Here is a 22,233-nt window from a genome sequence, read left to right as displayed (position 1 = left end):
TGGGAAAATGGAGAGCTCTTCACATGTGCGTCTGTCCTGTGTGTTCGTGCATGTACGTGTATGCATGAGGGAGCACAGAGCCATGAGTCAAGGCGTCCAACTAATGTGAAGCATCAGCCCGCACACACACACACACACACACACACACACACACACACACACACACACACACACACACAAAGTGAGAGGTCAGAGATACCCTGCAGGGCTGGTGTGCGCACCGCACCCCACACACACACACACACACACACACACACACACACACACACACACACACACACACACATGCTCACACACCCTTCCTAGCTCTTGGTTCTTCTCCTCCAGTTGTGACTCCAGCTGTCTGAGCCGCTCCTCCACATTGCCATGGCGCTCCTCAGCCTGCAGGGGGAGACACTTACATGTAAGTACAACTGCCTCTATAAGGTCTGTAAGTGTGTTCAATGTTCATATGCTTCTTTTTTGTTTTGTACATGTAAAAATCCTGCATCCTTAGCTATGTTTTCCACAGCTCTGTGTTGGTGTGTGTGTGTTTGTGTGTGTGTGTTTGTGTGCGTGCATGCGCGTGCGTGTGTGTGTGTGTGTGTGTGTGTGTGTGTGTGTGTGTGTGTGAGAGAGAGAGAGAATGTATTACCTTGGAAAGTGCTGCCACTCTCTGTGCCAGTTCAGCCTCCACCTCTGGAAGCGTCTCAGCCTTCCTCATGGTCTGAGCCAGCCTCTGCTCTGCCATCTCCAGCATCTCCTGAAGCTGGCGCACCTTCTCCTCGCTCTGACACACACACACACACACACACACACACACACACACACACACACACACACACACACACATTAGTGTGATCACAAGAGAGGTTTAATTAGCAGTGCAGCCAGCAGTAGCAGGGCATGACACATGGGCAGAAATGCAGGATGTTTCTGGTATTCCCCCATGTGGAGCTCAACATAGATTGACCCTGAACTACACATGATTTTCTGATTTAGTCACTATTTCAGCTTTATTGTGGATGACATTGTTGAGGCATGAAATATTAAAATGTTGCAAGCGAGAAAGAGATAGCACATTAAACCTGAATCCATAGCTCCCATGTCACCTTGCATCAAGATAAATGTGCCATTTCTGGTGCCACTTAACAACACATTAGGATTGCAACATATCCAAGGAAGCCTGAATATCAACAACAGCAAAATAATAACATGACACATTTATAGATATTGATTTAGGTCTTTATGTCAGGCTTCATTAACTGATTTGTGACGGAGCAGCTCAGTGTGTTGCTGTTGTTTTTCAGACACTGTGCTTAAATCCCAGTCCGGTACTCAGTCTGGCTAGTGTTGTTACCTGTCGGTGCAGCGAGTCCTTGGTGGCCAGTTCATTCTCCAGTTTGTCGTTGAGGTCGTGGATGTGTGTGGTCTCCCGCTGAGCAGCCAGGTAGCGTTTCTCTAATGTTGTTATCCTTTCCTCCATATCCTCTCTCTGTGGGTGCAGAGGCATAAAAACAACAGAGAAAATCATGAGAGACAAGCCTACAACAATGAGCATGGTGAGGCTTCTACCTTTAATCCATTTCCATTTTTGTATTGTGTGTCAATAGTGTCCACCAACAGCAAATCAAAATCAAACAAATGATTGACAAAAATGCAAAAGCCAAGTAGCTGAAGCAATCAATAAAGAAGCTTTGTGAGAGGACTACGTGGTTACTACTTACACATCTGTGTTGTCCTCACTTCACACCTGTATTTTAGACAATAATACACCTGTACTAATGAATAATACTGGAAAGTAGTTACAGTAAATAGTGGTTTTGCTTAACCATCAAAAAATAAACTCCAGTTACAGTAAACAGCTTTAGGAAACCCCTTTGCTTTCAAAACAATCTAGTATGTTGCTGGTACACTAGGTGCTATAGTTGGTCTCTAAAACACATTGACACAACACAATATAATGCAAGTTCAGTCAGTCCTAGCCATCTGCTTACATGTACAGTTTATTCGTAGGAGTGATAAATCTCAATAGCATGGGAACAGAGATGTATTTTTTTTAAATTATATAGTAATGCATTACTATAGAACCATGTTTTTTCCATAGACATTAACATAAATTGACCAAAAGATCCCGTTGCTCTGGACGGAGACCAGTGAAGGATATTAGAAGCACTTTTCTGTTGATGGCTGAGTGTTACTGCGCAGTTGCAAACTGAGCTTGATGATGTAGATGTGACGTGAGCAACGTGTCTGAAAGTTGTAAGTCTTCTGGTAGCTGTGCCAAGAGAAATCTCAATCATTCCGAATCTTGCAGATACGGAGAGCATAGGTATATGTAAGGAGATAACATAGGCACAGGCTAATTATTGCTAACTAAAATGCTAGTTAACATCAGTAATTAAACTAAACAGCTAATGTGAATTGAAACTGCCTGCAAGCTTCTCCTGTACTATACGGTAATTCCTCTACTATGCGACAGTAAGTCGCGTGGTTATGACACAATTGTTATCCTATTTTTTGAGATACAAGGTAATGGAGCCTTTTATACATTGTCGTGTTTCTTTAGAAATAAACAATCGACAAATAAAGACTTTAAACGCTTCAGATGTAAAGTTATTCGCTGTCAAAGTGACGCCAAAATGAATGGCAGTCAATGGGATGCTAATGGCGGGTGATGGCTTGTTAGCAACAAAATGGCTCCACAAAACAGCAGAATGTGAAATTCTATTAGCTTTTTACTTAAAAAGGATTTTGTAACTCACACCTTTCTTTTACTCTCACCTCTCTCTGTTCCCTTTGTTGTTTGATTGACAGCTCCTCGTTGCGGCTCAGTTCTCGCCGTGCATTTGCGAGCTCTGCCTCGAGGTCGGCCATGCGGCTGTTGAGAGTGGCAGAGTGCTCACAGCTCTGGGCCAGCTCCTTATTGGTCCGATCCAGCAGCTCCTGAAGCTCGGACACCCGGCTGCCATCATCGTGAGCGTCTATGGAGCCGTTGGGCAGTCTCTGTAAGGTGGACAAACAAAATGAATGGCAATATATGCACATTCTCACATAAAATGTATTTTAGGACTGAGACACACATATGGGCCAAGGGTTTTGAGAGTTGTAGAACTGATAAAGTTGGATGACCTAGATTGAAGTGTTGAATGTTATGCATATGAGGGTGGATGTGTGTGGTTCGGCTGCCATGTTGTTGTTTTGATGTTGTTTCTCTTCTCTTCACTGCTTAAAGTGCAGTTAATTCAAGGGCCTTAATTAAATAAACCTTCAGGGACACATTCAGACAGGCAACACTGTGGGCAGCAAAAGTTAGTTGGACCCCCTCCGCTCACTCATGCTCCAATTTTGCCAGCTCATGAATACCTTAAACATACACAGAAACACTGTGTAATAAAAAACACCTAGTGATTTGTGCAATTGTGCATAATAGTTAGCCATATAAACTCATTTGATCTCCCAGGGACTTTGGAAATAGCCTTCTACAGCCCCATATATAGCAAACATCAGGTACAACATGGCCCAAAACATTGTCTTGGTTAGGGTTCCTGATGAAAAAGTTATCCAGGGTGTCCTGGATAAATGTCCCGACAGTGTATGTTTGCATAGTTCACACTCTGAGACGTCTAAACTACACTCCTCCTAACGCTCGTACTCTATGCAATTCTATGCATTCTCATCTTTTCTCTCTCACTCATCTTCTCCTTGCTCTTCATATTGCTTAATGTTTCAAAAGTGTGTTAAAGTGTCACGGTACCCTATTTTCCTATTGGCTGTTCTGCATGGCTGTCAGACGGGGTAGGTGGGGCTTACCTAGTCCCAGAGACTGCTAGTTTACAAGAGGGATATTGAGGGCAGCTGCGAGGGATGAGGTTCAGAGTTTCAGAAAGAGATGTTGTTTCTGAATGCTGTGACGGAGATCCCCTAGTCCCCCATTAAGTTGTGCTCAAGTTATTGTCCGCGTCTTTAAATGTCTACAAATGAACTGCCAATGTCGGAGCACCGAGAGCGAGCCGATCCAGTGACAGATCGGCGTGGCAACCTGGGCAGCGAGGCGACAGGTAGGCCTATTTCACCTTATCTTTAGCCTGGCAGCTGAACACTTATCTGTGGAGATTCATATATGCAGCGGCAGCCAAGCCCTGGAAGCCCCTAGGTGAGTAATGATAATATCAAGTTTTCCCAGGGTTATGGTTATGCTGTGACATAAGTTATTGTTTTTTTTCCTTTAATAAAACTACTGTATTGATCGTTCTTATTGCTTTCTTTATCCTTAAGCCAAAGAAATAGGAGCCAAAGTAAGTGGACCTTGTGCTGCTCCTCCTCGGCTGCCAGCCCGTACAGAGGAGGGCGATTTCCATTTAAATACAAACAGGCTCTGCAGTTTAATCACAGGCAGGTTTGTTACTCCCTGTGGATGGACCCAGACACAGTTACATAATGTCTGCTTGTTGATGCTGAGCTGGCCTCAAACCATGTAGGACAAGGCTCAAATAAAGAACAAGAGTTTGAATCTCATCAGAATTACATAGAGGATTCATGGGACATTAAGCTCCATTAACCTATCGAGTGTTATGTGCGTGTGAGTAGATGTGTTAATCTGCGAAAGAAAGACAGAAAGAGGCAAAGACAGCGACTGAAAGCCAGACGGACAAACACTATAGGCAGACATTAGATAAAGCACAGAGCAGAAAAACAATCACACAGCCAGGAAGACCTTCCATGTAGGTTTGGATCCATCTGTTCGCTCCAATGAGTCGCCATCCTTCCTTTGCCTCACCATGTTCAACTGCAATGTAGATTTAGAAAAGAACAATGAACAAACTCACGCATTGACTAGCTTTTCTTTTCCCCTTAGTGAATCAAAGGACAACTCTGACCCTCTCAAAGGGAAGCATGCTTCAGACAACATGCCCTATCATATTGTTCATTACTACAAAAATATGAATTATACTCAGTATAGAGGAGGGAGAGTTGGCTTCAGTGAGGGTCTGCTGCTCTGCTATGTAATCATGGAAACTCAACAGGTTTTGACTTTAAATCTTACAAACCCACTAGAATTCTGCTCTAATTGAACCTGCTGTAAATATTTAGCATACTTTTTTATCTTCCGAATGATTTCTTTAATTACATTTTTAAATAGAAGAGTACTGAAGGCAAGTGTGTGCCTGTGCATGAGTGTGGGTATGAACAGAGGGCTGAGAAGACATATCAGATCAGACTGGAGGCTTCAACTGATGTCTGCAAGGGATTAAACAGATGTTTCACTTACCAATAACCACACACACACACACACACACACACACACACACACACACACACACACACACACACACACACACACACACACACACACACACACACACACACACACATACACATACACCCTCACCTCTTGTGTGTTAGAAGCTAATTGTCCCTCCAGGGTGGACACCCTCTCCAGAGCCACCCGAAGCCTCTCACGTACCTGACAAACACACCAAGAACACACACATCAAGACAAAGTCCAGAAACACGAGAACACGCTTATGTAATAGCACACTCCTCGATATAATTTAGAAACAGAGAATTTTAATCTGGAAATAGAGAGGGTCTCACAATTCACGTGTTAAATGACTTTGCTAGTATAACAAGTATTGTGTACTATACATTGTCAAATAGTGTCTGGGGCCTCAACTGGACAAAAAAAGCTATTATTTTTATTTCCCCTGTTATATAAATATAATATAATATTTTATGAATTATTAGGAATTCTCACAGTTTTTTCTCCAATTTTCTGTCTTAATTTTCTGTTGTTTGCTGTATGCTGTTAATGCAAAAGGAAGACTTCCTCCATAGGTTTCACATTACTGTAAAAGCCTTTCAGCAACAATCGCTTCCCTTCAATGGGCAACTGTTACTCTGAAACTCTGCTGAGGTTCATTAACAGCATAACAACGAGAAGACAAACAGCAAAATCAAATTGATCAGAATTAAATTAGCAATTCTGTTAAAAAGACAAATGAGGAACAACAAAGTGGTGTGTATGGCAGGACCAGTGGTGGAGGAAGTACTGAATCTCAGTACTTAAGTAAAAGTACACATAACCAGAGACATATTTACTTTAGTAAAAGTAGAAATACCACAATGACAACCCTACTTAAGTAAAAGTAAAAAGTACCTGATTTTAAATGTACTTTAAGTATTAAAAGTAAAAGTACTTGCATAACGATTTATTCTCTTAATCTTATTTGTATTTTAAAGGTGCTATAAGCGATGTCACGTGCTTTTTTAGGGAGGGGACAGGATGAGGAGGAGGAGGAAGGGGCGCGCTAGTTTCGTTTTGTTTGAAAATACCTCGAACGTCAACAAGAAGTAACGTCATCCAACGTCGCTTAGAGCACCTTTGAGTTGGTTAGTTCGTTAGTTTGCACCTTGGTCAGTGAGGGCACTGTGTCTAGTGACCCGTGATTTACAAAGGGATGGTTCAGTTATTTTGATGCTGAGCTTCAACAGTATCCATACTGTCCACAACCACAAACAAGGCCAGGCTTTTAAAAAAAAGTTCCTATCCTAACCAGCATAAAACGGAAATATGTTGTTAGAATCGGAATGCGGTTGGTATTATTCATGGATGTATTTTTAGACGGTTTTATTTCCTTTAACCATTGGAGCGTAAGCAAAAAAAGTGTGTGAAGCAGCCGGAATGGGGAGGCCATGTGAAGAGGTCCAGCCAAATAAGAACGATTTGAACGCGTCTTACGCAGCCTGGCGGAGAAGTAAACGACGCTGTGGAGACAAATAGGTGGCAACTATGATTTAAAAACGGGAATAATAAAAAACAAACATTTTCATTTTCACCGGAGGCTGTATTACCGAGGGTCAGTGGCGCTGCGCCCGGACTCTGGAGCACCAGAGCCGGCTTGGAAGCCAATGAAGGATCGGCGGTGCCCCATATATATATCTATGGCAACCAAACTTCACTGGTGAGACAAACGGTGTGACGGCCAGGAAGACGTTTTGGCAGAGGGAAAAACTGATAAAAAAATCTAACGAAAATGTAACAGAACGTAGAACGTACGAATGTAGTGGAGTAGAAAATATAGATAACTGCTGCAAAATGTAAGAAAGTAAAAGTCAAAAGTATGCACTATTGATTCTATTTAAGTAAAGTACAGATACGTGAAAAATGTACTTAACAGTAACAAAGTATTTGTACTTTGTTACATTCCACCACTGGACAGGACTGATGGAAATACCATGTCCTGAAGACAACAAATGAGGCAGTTGTTTCCCCTGCATGCGTGTGTGTGTGTGTGTGTGTGTGTGTGTGTGTGTGTGTGTGTGTGTTTGTGTGTGTCCACCTTTTCATCCAGAGCCTTGTGGTGTTCAAACAGCGACTTCAGGGCTTTGAGGACCTCCACCTCGCTGGAGACTCCAGATGGTGGGGGTGCCTGTCTCTTCACCACTGTCATCCTCAGACTGCGTTCGTGACGAGACACCAGACACTCCAGGTGCTCCAACAGCAACTACAGTACAGCATACACACAACACACACACACACACACACACACACACACACACACACACACACACACACACGAATGCATGCATGACCAAAGAGAATACTAATTTCAAGCTTAGAAACATTGTTTGTTTTCATCAGCATCACCACACACGCACTCTCACACACACACACACACACACACACACACACACACACACACACACACACACACACACACACACACACACACACACACACACACACACACACACACACACACACACACACACACACACACACACACACACACCCTGGTGTTGTTCCTTTCAGCTTTCAGCTCAGATATTTCTTCCTCTTTCTCCAGCAGCTGCTCCCGGCATATGTTCAGCTCCTTCGTCAGGGTGGCAAACTCCTACACAATACAAACACACACAACACCCATACAGAGGTTAATACTGTATCAGTGATCAACATAATGGGCTCTACTTTTGTGAAACTGAGCACATATGCAGCTGTGCAAGGGTGCAAACGTGGGCACGGTTGACAGGTTTTTGCAATTTTGGTGGCACAAGCAGACTCCTGGGGCAGAGCAGCACAGGATGAGCACATTGCTAGTATAGGAAGAATACTTTATCAGCAGTTGAAGAGAGGTCAGGCTTATGTAAATAATGGGCAGTTCTTCTTAAAGAGGGATGCTGTATGGGAAAATTTTTCTGTGCACCTGCGATAGGAGGTGGTCTGAGCGGTTGAAATGACCAAAATGGCTCTGTGCTATACAATCTGCATAAACACAACTGAACCTGTGCCACTCTTCCCACCTCAGCGCCCTCCTCTGGGTTTTTGGGAGCCATAATATTACAGATGTGTATTGCAACACTGAATATAGAAATGTCTAAACATATCTTTTGATACGTTCCCAGTGATGATAGAGGGACTTTTCATTATTGAACTGAGAATAGATTATTCAAAATGAATTCTTAGCTGTGTGAGAAAAGTTTATTTCACTTGAGAGCCATTTGATTTATTAATGTTCGCTGTTCATGCTCCTCAATGTTGACAGATGGCTGTGTACTTTACTGAAGCTTTTAAGCACTCCAGATGTCCTTGATGAGCGACTAGAATTTGGCTCACAATCGTTTCTGGTTGGTTGGGATCCACTCCACTCTGTCAGAAATGGCATCTTTGAAGCAATTTTTCAGTCAAGAATTCAGTCCTTTTGTACAAACGGGTGGCACGGCACAATTCTGAGATACTGTTGACTTCTCTGTTAGTCACATTGTCATTTTGCAGTTGTAACAAGATAACATCAAGTAGTTGTACTGATTAGGATGAATACATAAAATAGGCTTTGAGGTCTTATGCAGCAAGGGCACACTTCCTAACATTTAAAGGTTTAATTCACCACAACATTACAAATCATTATCTATACATCTCCAAGTTTGTTGAGCGTGCAGTGCGTTATTTCATGTAGTGTCATCACAGCCGACTCCCACTCTATTCAAGATAGTAGCACCACCTTTTTCACAGCTCCACAAACAACCATATATTGCAAATTTGCTGGACATTTTATGCTCTTCTGGAGCTGTAAAGAGATGGCGCCATTAACTTTGATAGTTTAGGAGAAGGCTGTGGTGGAAATGCAGCACTAACCTGCTGTGTGTTTGGTTTAATAAACCTTAATAGCATTTTACCTGGCAGTTCTTCATTTTGGGGTGAACTAGTAAAAGAGTTTTACAAATCCTGACAATGTCAGATTTCTTTTGCTGAAAATAATAAGCTTCACCTGCTCTGGTCTGGGATTTTAATGTCTCCACATTCTGTCCCACTCAGATAATTCATAGCAGTGTAAACTGATCCTCACACAGAAGAAAAGGGTTGGAATGTCAGCCCGTTTTTGTCCTTCTTGTACAACTATAATTTCAAGGTCTGTCTTGCTGCTATCTGAGCAGTAAATTCTTTTGTTGATTATGCTTCCTGGTGTCCAAGCCCCATACTTAATCCCCTCACCCATTTGATTTTCTGTTATTCCGTCTGACATTGATTAGATTTACACAAGGTGAGAGGGTAACACTCTTGCTGTTACAGTGTATGGCAGAGAAAAAGCCAGTGACTCACACAGATAATGCTTGAAGTTGATTTTTAATATTTTCTGTGGTTTGACACACTGTAGCAGAGATTGGGTGGCTGTTTGTTTATAAAGTGTGTACATCTGTGTGTTTATGCCTCTATGCGTGCGAGTCTGTTTGAGTGTGTGTGCATGTTGTTTGAACATCTCTTGGTGCTTTGTTGGCATTTCCTGTAAGCTTGGCTTTAGTCCAAACCAATACCCAGAGGCTTATGCTCTCTCTGCTAGTCTCTCACACACACACACACACACACACACACACACACACACACACACACACACACACACACACACACACACACACAGTCCTGGTGCTCCCTGCGGCCATGACACTGCACTCTTGCTCTCACGTTTCTCACGGATGATGACCCGAACATTGGGCATGTCAAAGAAATTCTTCTTTAAAACTGAAATCAGCAATGTTGCACTTTGCTGTCCTTACATGCTAGTACAGCAATACACCTGTCAATAAACCTGAGTGACACCTGTCTGGCCCTATCAAGAAGGCATGTGTAACCACAACAGGTGTGATTGGACAACCAGGTACAAGTATGAAAATCATCTCTAACAATAAGAAATGAATTACTGTAACATCCCAGTTTTATGGCAAAATAAAGTAGGCCTATATGCCTTGTATAGGCTACAGTAAGATGCATTCTGGTAAATCACAGAATTCAGAGGGCATTTATATGAATACGTCAACAATTATTATTTTAATAGCTTAATATTGTATGCACCAGAAAAAGGTATGCACATTTGAAGGCTTTAGGACACCCTACACATTATTGTAGGCCCAGTTTAATATGCAATTCAATTTTATACAATACATATTAGGGGGTCCCTCGTCCGTCTCTCTTTCAGCTAAGGGGTCCTTGGCCTAAAACACGTTGAAGACCCCTGCTCCAACAGTACTACAGAACTAAATGAGGCAGGTTTGAAAGCACCCTGAGAGAAACACACACTCTTATACACAGAAACTCACACAAAATTATCTGAATCGTTGTTGACACTGCCCATCATGATGCAAGCCAAACACAAGTCAGTGTGGTGTGTGTGTGTGTGTGTGTGTGTGGGGGGAGCGACTGAAGAGGGAAGAGAGAGGGAATGAGCAATGGGAGGAAAGGGGGGAAAATGGGTCAGCTTGTTCATTTTACTTTCCCTTATTCCACAGGGGCGCACCAATAGACAGGAGCTCAGCCCAAATCCACCAACAGATGTTGGCGCTCACTGTCTCTTTCAATCATGGCAAAAAGGCTCAACAGGTCACCTCTCGCACTCTGTAGTTCATCCCTTCATCCTTCTGCCTTTCAGGAGCCTTGCGCATCTCCCCACAAACTGCTTCAACTCAAAAAACAAATGTGACAAGCATGCACTGACAAATAATTACAGTAAGAATAGATAAAGGTATACAACCTTTGTTAGGGGTGTTACTGCACACAACAGAAGAGTCAAGTGTTACATATAAAATGTATATAAATATAAGACATCACTGTCTATGCAATCCTAACCCCCCAAACCCGTATGAGCCAAGAAAAATCCAAGGATGTTTATTCAGCTTCATATAGAGAGCAGCTCTTTGACAACACAACCTCGACATCTGTCAGAGAGTATATCATATAGAGCAGAGAGAAGTTTCTGGGCGTCTGGAGGAACGCAGCTCCTTTGCATCCAACCACAATGTGAGATAGCAAGTGGTTACCAAACACTGCTGAGCCCAGACATTGTAAAGGGATTTCTCCCTTTCGCTTCTTTAAGCAGTTCAGATTAAAGGATGGAAAAAAAAAATCTGTGTGAGAGAGAGAGAGAGAGAGAGAGAGAGAGAGAGAGAGAGAGAGAGAGAGAGAGAGAGGGGAAGAGATTGGAGTGCAGTCGGATAAAAAAAGTCTCACTCACACACAAAAATGCCATCCAAAAAATTATAAAGTTTTGTGAGTGCACTTATCCTTTGCTCCTGTACTTTGTGTGTCGGTCTGTGTGTAATGTGCTCATATGTCAGCACTGTAGAGAGATAACCTACACCACACACCTGAATATGCTTTAGCAGTCATCACAAATTACATGATCATTTTTTGGTTTCCTGTTTGTCATGTCTGTCTGTTTGTTATTAATAAGGGAAATAATTCCACTAATTAACCCTGACAAGGCACACCTGTGAAGTGAAAACCATTTCAGGTGACTACCTCATGAAGCTCATTGAGAGAACACCAAGGGTTTGCAGAGTTATCAAAAAAAAGCAAAGGGTGGCTACTTTGAAGACTTTAAAATATAAGACATGTTTTCAGTTATTTCACACTTTTTTGTTAACTACATAATTCCATATGTGTTCATTCATAGTTTTGATGCCTTCAGTAAGAATCTACAATGTAAATAGTCATGAAAATAAAGAAACACATTGAAGGAGAAGGTGTGTCCAAACTTTTGGCCTGTACTGTACGTGTAGAGTGTGGACTGGTAGCAGTGCCAGTTCACCTCCTGGGCACTGCTGAGGTGCCCTTGAGCAAGGCACCGAACCCAGCTCCTCAGGGTGCATTTAATGGGCAGCCGCCTCACTCTGACAACTCTCCATCAATGCATCTATAACCTGTTTGTGCATGTGTGTGTGTTTTTTGGGCTTGTGTGCAATGTGTAATATCAACAGAGTGTAAAAATGTCCCTCCAATAAAGTATGTCTTCTTCATGAATTTAAACTTTTAATTTTTGGACTTTTTTAGATATGGCTGCCATTGTTTTGATGCTGTTTGTATGTGCTTGTGTGTCAGTTACACAAAAGCACATACAAACAGCATTAACAGCTGTGTTTTGTTGTCTGTCTTATCACTGTTGTTAATTCTTCTGTTGTCCTCAGGACTCTCTTGAGATCTTGATCTACAATTACTTCTCTTGAAGTCTGCACAACTAATGAAGTAGCTCTTTTAATTACTACACTGAGTTACTACACGATCACTGTGAAAGGCCCATCCTGACTATAATCATTTAAGCATCAATCACAGAATCTCTCTCCAATTCAAAGTGCTGTGAAAAAACTGGGATCATCATCTCTGTCATAAGACAGCCCTCTCAGATATGGAACAGAAAAAAGAAAGACAGAGTATCCTCCTGATTGTGCCTCAACTGCGTTACTGCACAATATCTTTAAGAATGTACTCAAAAATCGTCTAGCTAGTCAATTAACGTAACAGATGTACTTGTAATACTGTAACGTTAAGTCCTGAGACATGCAGTGTCCAACCCAAGCGGCAACCTCCGGTGCTGAAAAATGAAGCCTAACCCTAACCCAATGTTCTTGCAGCCTGGAGGCTCTAAAAATCAGTACAAAAAAAGAGAAGCATGGAGTGAGGCAACCAACTCAGTGTCAGTGTGTTGTCTTTAAATGGATAGCCAAATCAGTGAGAGATTATGACACTTTCACACAACTAACAGCCAGTGATGTAGTCAAGTCACCAGCTGTTGAGTCCGAGTCAAGTCTCGAGTCCCCAGTGTTTGAGTTCGAGTCCAAGTCATCAAAGAAGAGTCCGAGTCGAGTCCCAGTCGAGTCACCATTAATGGAGTTTGAGTCTGAGTTGAGTCACGAGTCCAGAGAATAGCGTCTCGAGTCAGACTCAAGTCCGAGTCCAGGACCTGTATGAAACAGTTAAGCACGCTATATACTACTACTACTACTACTACTACTAATAATAATAATAATAATACATTTTATTTATATAGTGCTTTTCATGGTACTCAAAGACACTTTACAGTAAAAACCAGCACATATATCACATTAATACAGATAAGCAATAAAAGCAACACATAAAACAAGCATATTAAAAGCAATTAAAAACAATAAAACCAGTAGCTATCCGGTGAGAAATGTATGACTATTGTATGGGGAAAGCTAATCTGAAGAGGTGTGTTTTGATTAGTGTCAGGTCAGTACAGTCACGGATGTGTATGGGTAGGGAGTTCCAGAGGGAGGGGGCTGCAATGGTGAAAGCTTTGTCACCCCAGGTCAGATGAGTGGTGGGGAGAGGAGCGTCAGATAGCGGAGGTTATGGGGGGTAGTCTGCTGTTGCAGTAGTCAATTCTGGAAGCGATGAAGGCGTGAATCACAGTTTCGGCGGCAGAAAAGGTGAGTGATGGGCGGAGATATTAATATCTAATATCAAATGTGACTTAGAAGACACATAGAAGTAGCCAGAAACTTCATCCATCTTCCGAGTCGTATTTCATGAAAACTCAAATCCAATTTTATAAATCCTCGAGTCCGAATCCAACTCCAAGTCATCGTTGCGTCCAAGTCGAGTCAAACCCAGTAAATGGCGACTCGACTCAGACTCGAGTCCAGAACTCGAGTACTCCATCACTGCTGCACAGCAGTAGTTTTTCTGTGCTCATTCTTTTTGTTTCTGTTTTCCCCTGTACACTGAGTGAATGTTGTTTACCAGTTGCTAACTTTACTGCAATGCAACCAGACATTCTGTTGTGTTTTGAATACAAAGTTTAATTTCATCCTTTAGAAAAGTCTCTTCCTCTTAACACATGGTTGCTTTCACAACTACTCTCTTTGCCTTCACTCATTGTATAACTCTCAGCAGAATAGAACACATTTACATTTGTTCTCTGCATCTTGCTGAAGGCCATTTGGGGAAAACAGGAAAGCAGTAATGCTAACTAAGGAAAGGCGGTTACAGAATTATATATTACCCCTCTCTATTTACAAACAACTCCAGCGATGTGTTGAAGATTACAGATACATACCTTTTAAAAGAATGAATGCACTGAGCAACAAACAGCCTCTAACTTCATGGCAACTTCTTCTATGTGTGGGTAGATTAACAAGACAGGAGGCTGAAGCCAAAACAAATACAAATCGATGTCCGCCAAAGCCCGAGAACAGTGACGGTGACATCGTCTCTGTGAGCAGCAGTTGTTGGAAGGCGAGGAAGAGAGGAAATATGTGACTAAGCAAGAAAGGACAGCGATGGAAACTGTAAACACGGCTATCGGCTCATTCACACATCGAATGATTCACAGGGTAGGGTTGTGGTACGCAATATCATTTATGATAATCTGGGGAGGCTTACAGCCCAAGTGCACACCACCAAGCAATCAGAGTGTATTTTGCATCTTGGAAAGAACAGCAGAACTTGAGTTGATGAATTCAACATGTTTCTTGAGCACAGAAGTGGGCATTAGTTAGTGCGGTTCCTTAAAGCACTCATCATCAGTTTTGCTTTTCCTTTAGTCATTCAGCAATAATGACACAGAAAGAGTCTGAGTTTAGACTTTAACTCAAGCAAAGTCTGACTGATTGAACTCCGTCAATGTATTGTGACCCAGAAACCAAGGTAGAAGGTGTTTATTTGAACAATTCTGCATGAATGTGCAAGAAAGTTCTACAGTGCAAATGAAAGAACCTACAGAATCATCTGCTGTGGAAAGGCAAAGAAGAAGGAGACACCTCATCAGAGATCGTTTAGAATGACTGAGCTCCTCTCACTTGCGCGCACCAAAAGACACTAAATTAACTCTGATGTGGATCTCGGTAAATCACTAAGGAGTGCCACACTGAAGATGAATGCAGGGACTCGAGAATGAGTGAGTCCCCGGGGAGACTCAGATGTCACAGATCTGTAACTCATCCCCACTGCGGAGAGAGTGAGGCGGCAAACAGCCGAAAGGTGGGCTCGACCTTCCTCTGCCAAAATCTTACACACGGGAACTGTGACACCCACCCACCACCACAACACCTTGCCTGGGTGTTGGCCCCAAGTAGGCTAGTGAGTAATCTGTTGCGGTAGCCATGGCAACAGCTCTTAAGGGAAGTGAAGTGTTAGAGCGGCATGCAAACTTCCCATGAACGTCTCCTCAGGTGAACGCAGACGCACATCCACGCGGGTGCACACGCTAAAACACAAAGCTGCACAAAGCCGCTGAGAGATATTCCTTCTGCATGATGGTGTGACAGCTCTGGAGGCCGGGGAGTGAAGCAGCTGACTGCAGCACTTGGCAGATCTCCACCCCTGAGTGTTGGAACAACTCTCACTAATTTTTTTTCTTTTAAATGCTTCTCCCTTCAAATTGCAGAACATGGAAAGTAAATAAAAAAAAAAGCAAACACATTTTTGGGGGGGATTATTCTTCAGGGCAGAGACAAATGCAGTAAAATTAGGCTTCTGCATAATCTTTGAGAGTCATGAGCAAATAAGTGAAGCACATTAGGGATAATGCCAAGACTGACTGAAGCCATGGCAGCTCTGGACTCACTTCTAAAGCGCTGATAGTCTAGCACAACAGCAAATGTGCTCAGCTTGAATAAACTCAGTAAAAAAAAAAAAAAGAATCTGAACACCTTGGAAAAGGGGGATTTCTATGTGAATTCCGAAGCATAAGTAAATTTAGAAGAGTTCTAACCACTTGTTAAGGCTTTTAAACGAAACCTGGCAAAAAACAACAACAACCCAATGCTATAAGAACATGCATATCAAAAGTCATTTAATACCCTGAATATTGGCCATAAAGTTGATTGATGCAGCAAAAAAGATTTTTACTGCCTAGCTGACACATCAACTCTGTCTCCCTCTCTCTGTTTTTCAAAATATCATTTTCTTATGGTTCAGCAAACAAAGGTGTTGAATCCTTGCAGGTTTTTATAACTTTCTCTGTGCCCATTGAAGGCCTCAGCCAAAAATAGCATCCACTCTCACATATCCCGCTTTCCTTTTAAAAAAGAAAAAGAAAACCTGCACCAGAAAGAGGGAAAAAAGAAATAGAGGAAGGAAGAGAGGGGAATACATCCTCTGCTCGGATGAAAGGAGATACACAAAGAGTTTTTGTTGTGCATCAGCAGAGTCTGTCTCATGCATATATGCTGTAGCAAACATGGGATAAACCAAGCATGCACAGCAGTCAAAGAAAAAGAGATAATTCCTCATCAGTGCATGACGGATATTCATCTCTTTTATTTTCTTAGACAATTGGAGGTTGAAAACATGCAACTATAGCCACATTAACCAGTGAAAAGCCTTAGTGGAGGGGGTTGTGCCCACATTTCTAAACCAATATGCAATTTGCATCACTGCGAAGCATTAATCATTGCTCGCAGCCTGATTGAGGCATGGTGGTGAAAAGGAGAAAGGGGGAGGAAGAGGCGGAGAGAAGGCCATATCTCAGTCCTAGAAAAGAGTCATCAGCACTGAAATCAATACTCAGGCAAGGACACGTGGAGACCACAGAGAGCGATTTGAGCTGGAGACAATCCTTCACCGTTAATATCCACAAACTGTACGGGTGCTGAGTCCCTACCTGGTACATGTAGGTGTTAAAGTGGGTCCCATTCTGAAGATGGATCTTCACTGTTGGGTTCATGGTGAAGGTTAAACATATCAGATCCCTCAAACAGACCCCCCATAAAAAGAGGGACAGAAACAGGTAAAGAGGATGAGGAGTGATGGGAAGAGAGGGTGATGAAGATGGAAAAAAGTTCCTCTGAGTCCTGATCGAGACTAAGTGTAGCAGGGCTCGATGAGAATTTCTGTGCTGCTCCCTATGCCCTCCGCTCGGGACAACAGCACTCCTCTAGTCAGCCTGCTCTAACTGCAGCCGGGACGAAAGACAGCAGGGGACGAAGGGTAAGGAGAGAGCGAGAGAGAGACAGAGAGAGAGAGAGAGAGATAAAAGAGAGGGTAGGGAGCTGGATAAACAGTGATATGCAGAGAAAAGAGGGAGAGAGCAGGGGTTGAGGTAAACATGGATGATTTTGATCAGAGAGAAAGAATAAGATAGAAATGATGAGGATGTAGGGAGGAGGAGGAGGAGGAGCAGACAGAGAGGCTCATAGTGATCAGCTGATGGAGGAAGGATGAGGCAGGGTTTGGACAAGGACTGCTGGGGGCTGAGGCCACCTGTTCTCTATTATACACACACACACACACACACACACACACACACACACACACACACACACACACACACACACACACACACACACACACACACACAGAGTGGATGCAGGAAAAACTGGAGATGAGACAAACAGGATGACCTAAATTGAGGATAGTTAAAGTCCAATAAGTACTTTATCAAACTGTATAAATGTGTGTCCCAGGCCAGGATAGGAAATTAACTAAAGTTAAGGCAGTGAGTCACATTTGGAACTAATGCCAAGAATTAGCAAGAAATTAAACACTCCATTTCCTCAAATAAAAACTCCTGTCACTGCTTACTCAACAAAAATTCAAGAGACCCATTTTCCTCCAGCATGACATTGTGTGTGCTGATTCTTTCTATTTTTAAATGGCAGCCTGTTTTGTCCCTCCTCTCTCAGTAGGATTTTACAGTGCATGCACTTGACAGGAGTCTGAAACACCTTCCGGTGCTTTTATGCAGTAAAGAATATCAACAATATTTTATCGTCATGCACTGCAATGGGTGGCATTTGACTCATGATTCTTAACTTCTCTTTTGGTGCCATGACATGAAAATCTATTCCTCATTAATGGGTCAAATCTTCCTAATCAAAATATTATAACATATTTATGATGCCAGAGCCTTTTTGCCACCTAAAGAACATAGCATAATAGTAATTTTACTCGACAGGTGGAATACAAAACATTCCAAAAAGAGTTTTTCTTACAATGTCTTCTGTGCTTGTAGAGGATCCTTGTCAAGTAACACTGGTGATGGGCGTGTTACACTAGAGTGTCTCTACGATTAAGTTGTGCCAATGTCTTATTAGTTACAACTGATGTGACATTCTGCATTTCTCCCCTCTTTATTCATTCATTAATTCTCATCCCTCTATTCTCCTGTGCTTCATCACACACTGGGCTCACCCAGTCAACAATTCCATATCTTCAGTCAGTTAAAAACATATTAAAATGCTCATTTAACGTTATAACCATTGGGAGTGGTAGGCCTAGTGCATGGATGTAGAAAAATATAGAAAATGATTCCTGTCCACCGGTCTTCTTGCTTGCACGTGTTTGTCAAGGAAACAATGTTCACAGGAGAGAGAGAGCAAGAGAGAGAGACAGACAGACAGACAGACAGACAGACAGAGAGAGACAGACAGAGAGAGACAGACAGACAGACAGACAGACAGACAGACAGACAGACAGACAGACAGACAGACAGAGAGAGAGAGCGCAGAAGATGAATCAGTGAGACAGACAAGTCCCTACACATCAAAATATTTTTTAGTGATTGTGGTGACTTCCACCACTGACAGCAGCTCACTGCAGGCTCGAACCTCAGCTGTTATATCCACTGAGTAGCCAAACACACCGGTCACTGCTGGCATCTGGGTTAATGGTGAGACAGAGACCCCTACTGGCAGCACCTGGTGCTCACACAAATTAGTAGCAAACCAAAGTCACCATGTGTACATTTTCACACAGAAACAGGCAAAATATGCACGTGAGGAGGCCAGTTTACCAGCTTTAGAGTAGCTGGTGGTGTCCAAAGAGAGAGAAAGCTTTGAAATGAATCTGACTAATTGCCCATGCAAAGAGTTAGGTCCATGATTAAGACAAATTGGTGAAGCAGGATTACAAGAGTGACAACAGAAGCTGGTAAGAATTCATGTATGGTGATCTTTTCTCATCCTTGACATCAGTGGGAGCCCGACTTGGCAGAACCTGAGTTTATTGTCAGAGACCGAAAACAAAAGAAACCATTCAAAAACCACTGAACACACTAACAAACAAAAAACACACCACAAAGCACACATGCACATCAGCAGTACTGACAAAAGCTCCAAAACCTTGACACATTTGAAAGAGCAGAAAGAGCTTTCCTGTAGCAGAATTCACAGAAGTTTTCTATCTGACAGTTTCTCTCTCTCTCTCTCTCTCTCTCTCTCTCTCTCTCTCTCTCTCTCTCTCTTTCTCTCCTTGCTACCTCAGTCTCTCTCCTCCTGCTGCTGCCTAACTACACTTGATTACTTCTTTCACACTCTATCCACTCCAGCTACTCCATGCCTGCTCTCTCATCTTTCCCCCCCACCTCCATCCTCTCTCTTCCCTATTTCTCTCAAGCATTGCTAATCTCAGTTGAACCTTCCCTCAACGGAGAGCAGCCATTTTACATCATAACAAAACATGGAGCAGAGGGCAACCCTCCGATCCCATCACCTCCGTTATCACATACGATACAAATACATTCACAAATGCACACACACACATATATATAAGGGGGCGTAGGTTTGGTTGCAGAAGACAGCAACACCTGCACACTGAATCCGAACCACAAAAATCAACATTATATTGAAATTGGTTTAACAAAAAATTGGAAATGCTGAATTGTTTTTTTGCACCGTAATGATAATAAAATAAAATAACTAATATACTAAAAGTAACATACCTTACTAAAAACTGCATTTAGTGACAGTGATTGAGAAGTGAGACTGAGATAAGGATGTATTTGCTGGTATGCTGATACAGATGGTATCTGTGGGGACTTGGCTTATGAAACTGGATCGGTCACCGGTTCAAGTCCCCGTATGGACCAAGCAAGTATGGAGAGTGGAATGGCAGCTGTAAAGATGCCAGTTTTCCTCCTGGGTGCCCCATGAGCAAGGTACCGAACCCCTAAACTGCTCCAAGGGCACCGAACCATGGTTGACCCTGCGCTACCCCCAAGTTGCATGTGTGTGCTGTGTGTAAAAATAGGGGTTTGTGTAAGATACACTTCAACTGTCAATTACATGTACCTTGTGGATTGACAAATAAAGCTCTCTCTCCTTAAATTAAATAAATAACACATGCAAAGATTTAAATTGTAAATTTAAACTCAAATCTCTAGTCTCGGGAATACTATCAGAAAAACGTCCATCACTGTTTCTCAAAAACCAAAGTGACACCTTCAATTTGTCTGACTAACAGGACAAAATTTGAACAGATGTAGTTTACTATCATATGAGACAAAGAAAAGCACAAAATCTTCTAATTTGAGAAGCTGAAACTAGTAAATGTTTGGAATTACATCAACAATACTCATATGCTGATTTTATGCAAGTATGTTTACCATGTTCACTTTCTTAGTTAACATGTTAGCACGCTAAAATGTGTTATAGCATTAAAACTATTGGACTAAAAACCCCCAAAAATTACCTGATGATGTGCTAGAGCAAAAGTCAGGGGATCGCCAAAGTTATTACAATCCATTCGGGGATCACATTTTATAGGCTAATTCTGGGGACCATTAATGTCTTTACAAAATTTCATGAAAATGTTTCCAATAGTTGTTGAGATATTTCAGTCTGGACTAAAGTGGTGGACCAACACTGCTAGTGTGGCTAAAAATGCATCAAACAATTATACGACTATCTTTGGATTAATTGTGGGAATGCTGTTCTACAGCATTCCAACTATTGTTATTCGGTTCTTTATTAGTGGGAATGCTGTTCTACAGCATTCCAACTATTGTTATTCGGTTCTTTATATACTTCTTCTTATTATTATTATTCCGTACGTTTTTTGGCTCTCCGTAACTTCTGCATACTTTCAGCTATTTAAACCATTCAACTTTTCAAATGTGCAGCTCTTTCAGCTAATGATGGGACTTCTTCAACTTTTTTTCTATTTATACTTTTTAAAATTTTAAGCTTTTTAACACTTTTTTTTATATTTGAAGTGAATGAGAGCAGCCTTCAACTCCTTAAAATCTTCTTCCGCTCCCAGAATTTTCAGCTCCTTCATACTTTCACCTACAGACACCAAACAAACTTTAAAATGTTCACGAAATATTTAGCTATCAGGCTATATCTTTTCAGTTTGATATCTTTAACAGTTTTTGTTAAAAAGCTGTTTAAGTTTAGTGATCATTTCAGGAAATTTTATCGATTAAACAGAGTGTGTATTGCGTGAGCTAGAGTGGATGATGTCATAGCTAGAGGGTGAAGCTTCGAAAAAATGATCTTTGTCCCTTCCCAATAAATTGTTCTCACGCCCACAATATCTACTTGTCATACACAATTTATACATCAAAACATAGGTATTTTTGTCTAGTCTCAGCCAATCTGCTCAGTTTTGTGATACGCCTTTTGCTTTTGGCTGGTTGAGCTTCCAAATGACAAGAGGTCCATATCTTTCTCCATTGGCTCCAATGTTAAAACTCCTGGATATTTCCCAGCGAAACACTGAACGAACCACTTTTTGAAATCGCTGATATGACCACATATTTACGTTTATCCATATAAATTTTATACCGATACGTTCACAAAGGCCTTGTGGTGCTTAGGATGACGTCATTTGACTGATAGCAGTTATCGTTTTGCCACTATGAGGCTTTGTTTGAGAGCTCGCTCTCAGGGACTCTGAATAGCTGAAGCACAGCACAGCTGACAGATTCAGCAGGTGTTGCTCATCAACTTGATTACAGACATCAAAGCATGTTTATAAACATATCCACTGGCCATTCGTTATCATGACAACACTTTCACAGACACACCCAGATACTACAGGCAGTAATATGAACACTAGTCTATACAGATACTACAGGCAGTAATATGAACAGTAGTCTATACAGATACTACAGGCAGTAATATGAACAGTAGTCTATACAGATACTACAGGCAGTAATATGAACACTAATCTATACAGATACTACAGGCAGTAATATGAACACTAGTCTATACAGATACTACAGGCAGTAATATGAACAG

General features: G+C 41.9%; 1 protein-coding gene across 1 annotated transcript in view; it reads right to left on the bottom strand.

The window, feature by feature from the left end:
• ppfia4 (PTPRF interacting protein alpha 4) overlaps positions 1 to 22,233 on the bottom strand; it is a 62,803-nt gene that overhangs the window by 11,774 nt on the left and 28,796 nt on the right. The window contains exons 3-10 of the mRNA XM_028575634.1: positions 7,776 to 7,877; positions 7,323 to 7,487; positions 5,372 to 5,446; positions 4,697 to 4,768; positions 2,747 to 2,985; positions 1,340 to 1,472; positions 635 to 769; positions 298 to 381 (exon numbers count right to left, since the gene is read on the bottom strand). Coding sequence (XP_028431435.1) covers positions 298 to 381; positions 635 to 769; positions 1,340 to 1,472; positions 2,747 to 2,985; positions 4,697 to 4,768; positions 5,372 to 5,446; positions 7,323 to 7,487; positions 7,776 to 7,877 — 1,005 coding nt within the window. The remainder of the gene's footprint in view (positions 1 to 297; positions 382 to 634; positions 770 to 1,339; positions 1,473 to 2,746; positions 2,986 to 4,696; positions 4,769 to 5,371; positions 5,447 to 7,322; positions 7,488 to 7,775; positions 7,878 to 22,233) is intronic.

This window comes from Perca flavescens, chromosome 4, assembly GCF_004354835.1.
Source record: "Perca flavescens isolate YP-PL-M2 chromosome 4, PFLA_1.0, whole genome shotgun sequence".
In the NCBI taxonomy this organism is placed as follows: domain Eukaryota; kingdom Metazoa; phylum Chordata; class Actinopteri; order Perciformes; family Percidae; genus Perca; species Perca flavescens.
The sequence above is the reverse complement of the archived record's forward strand: the minus strand, read 5'-3'. Positions and strand labels throughout refer to the sequence as shown.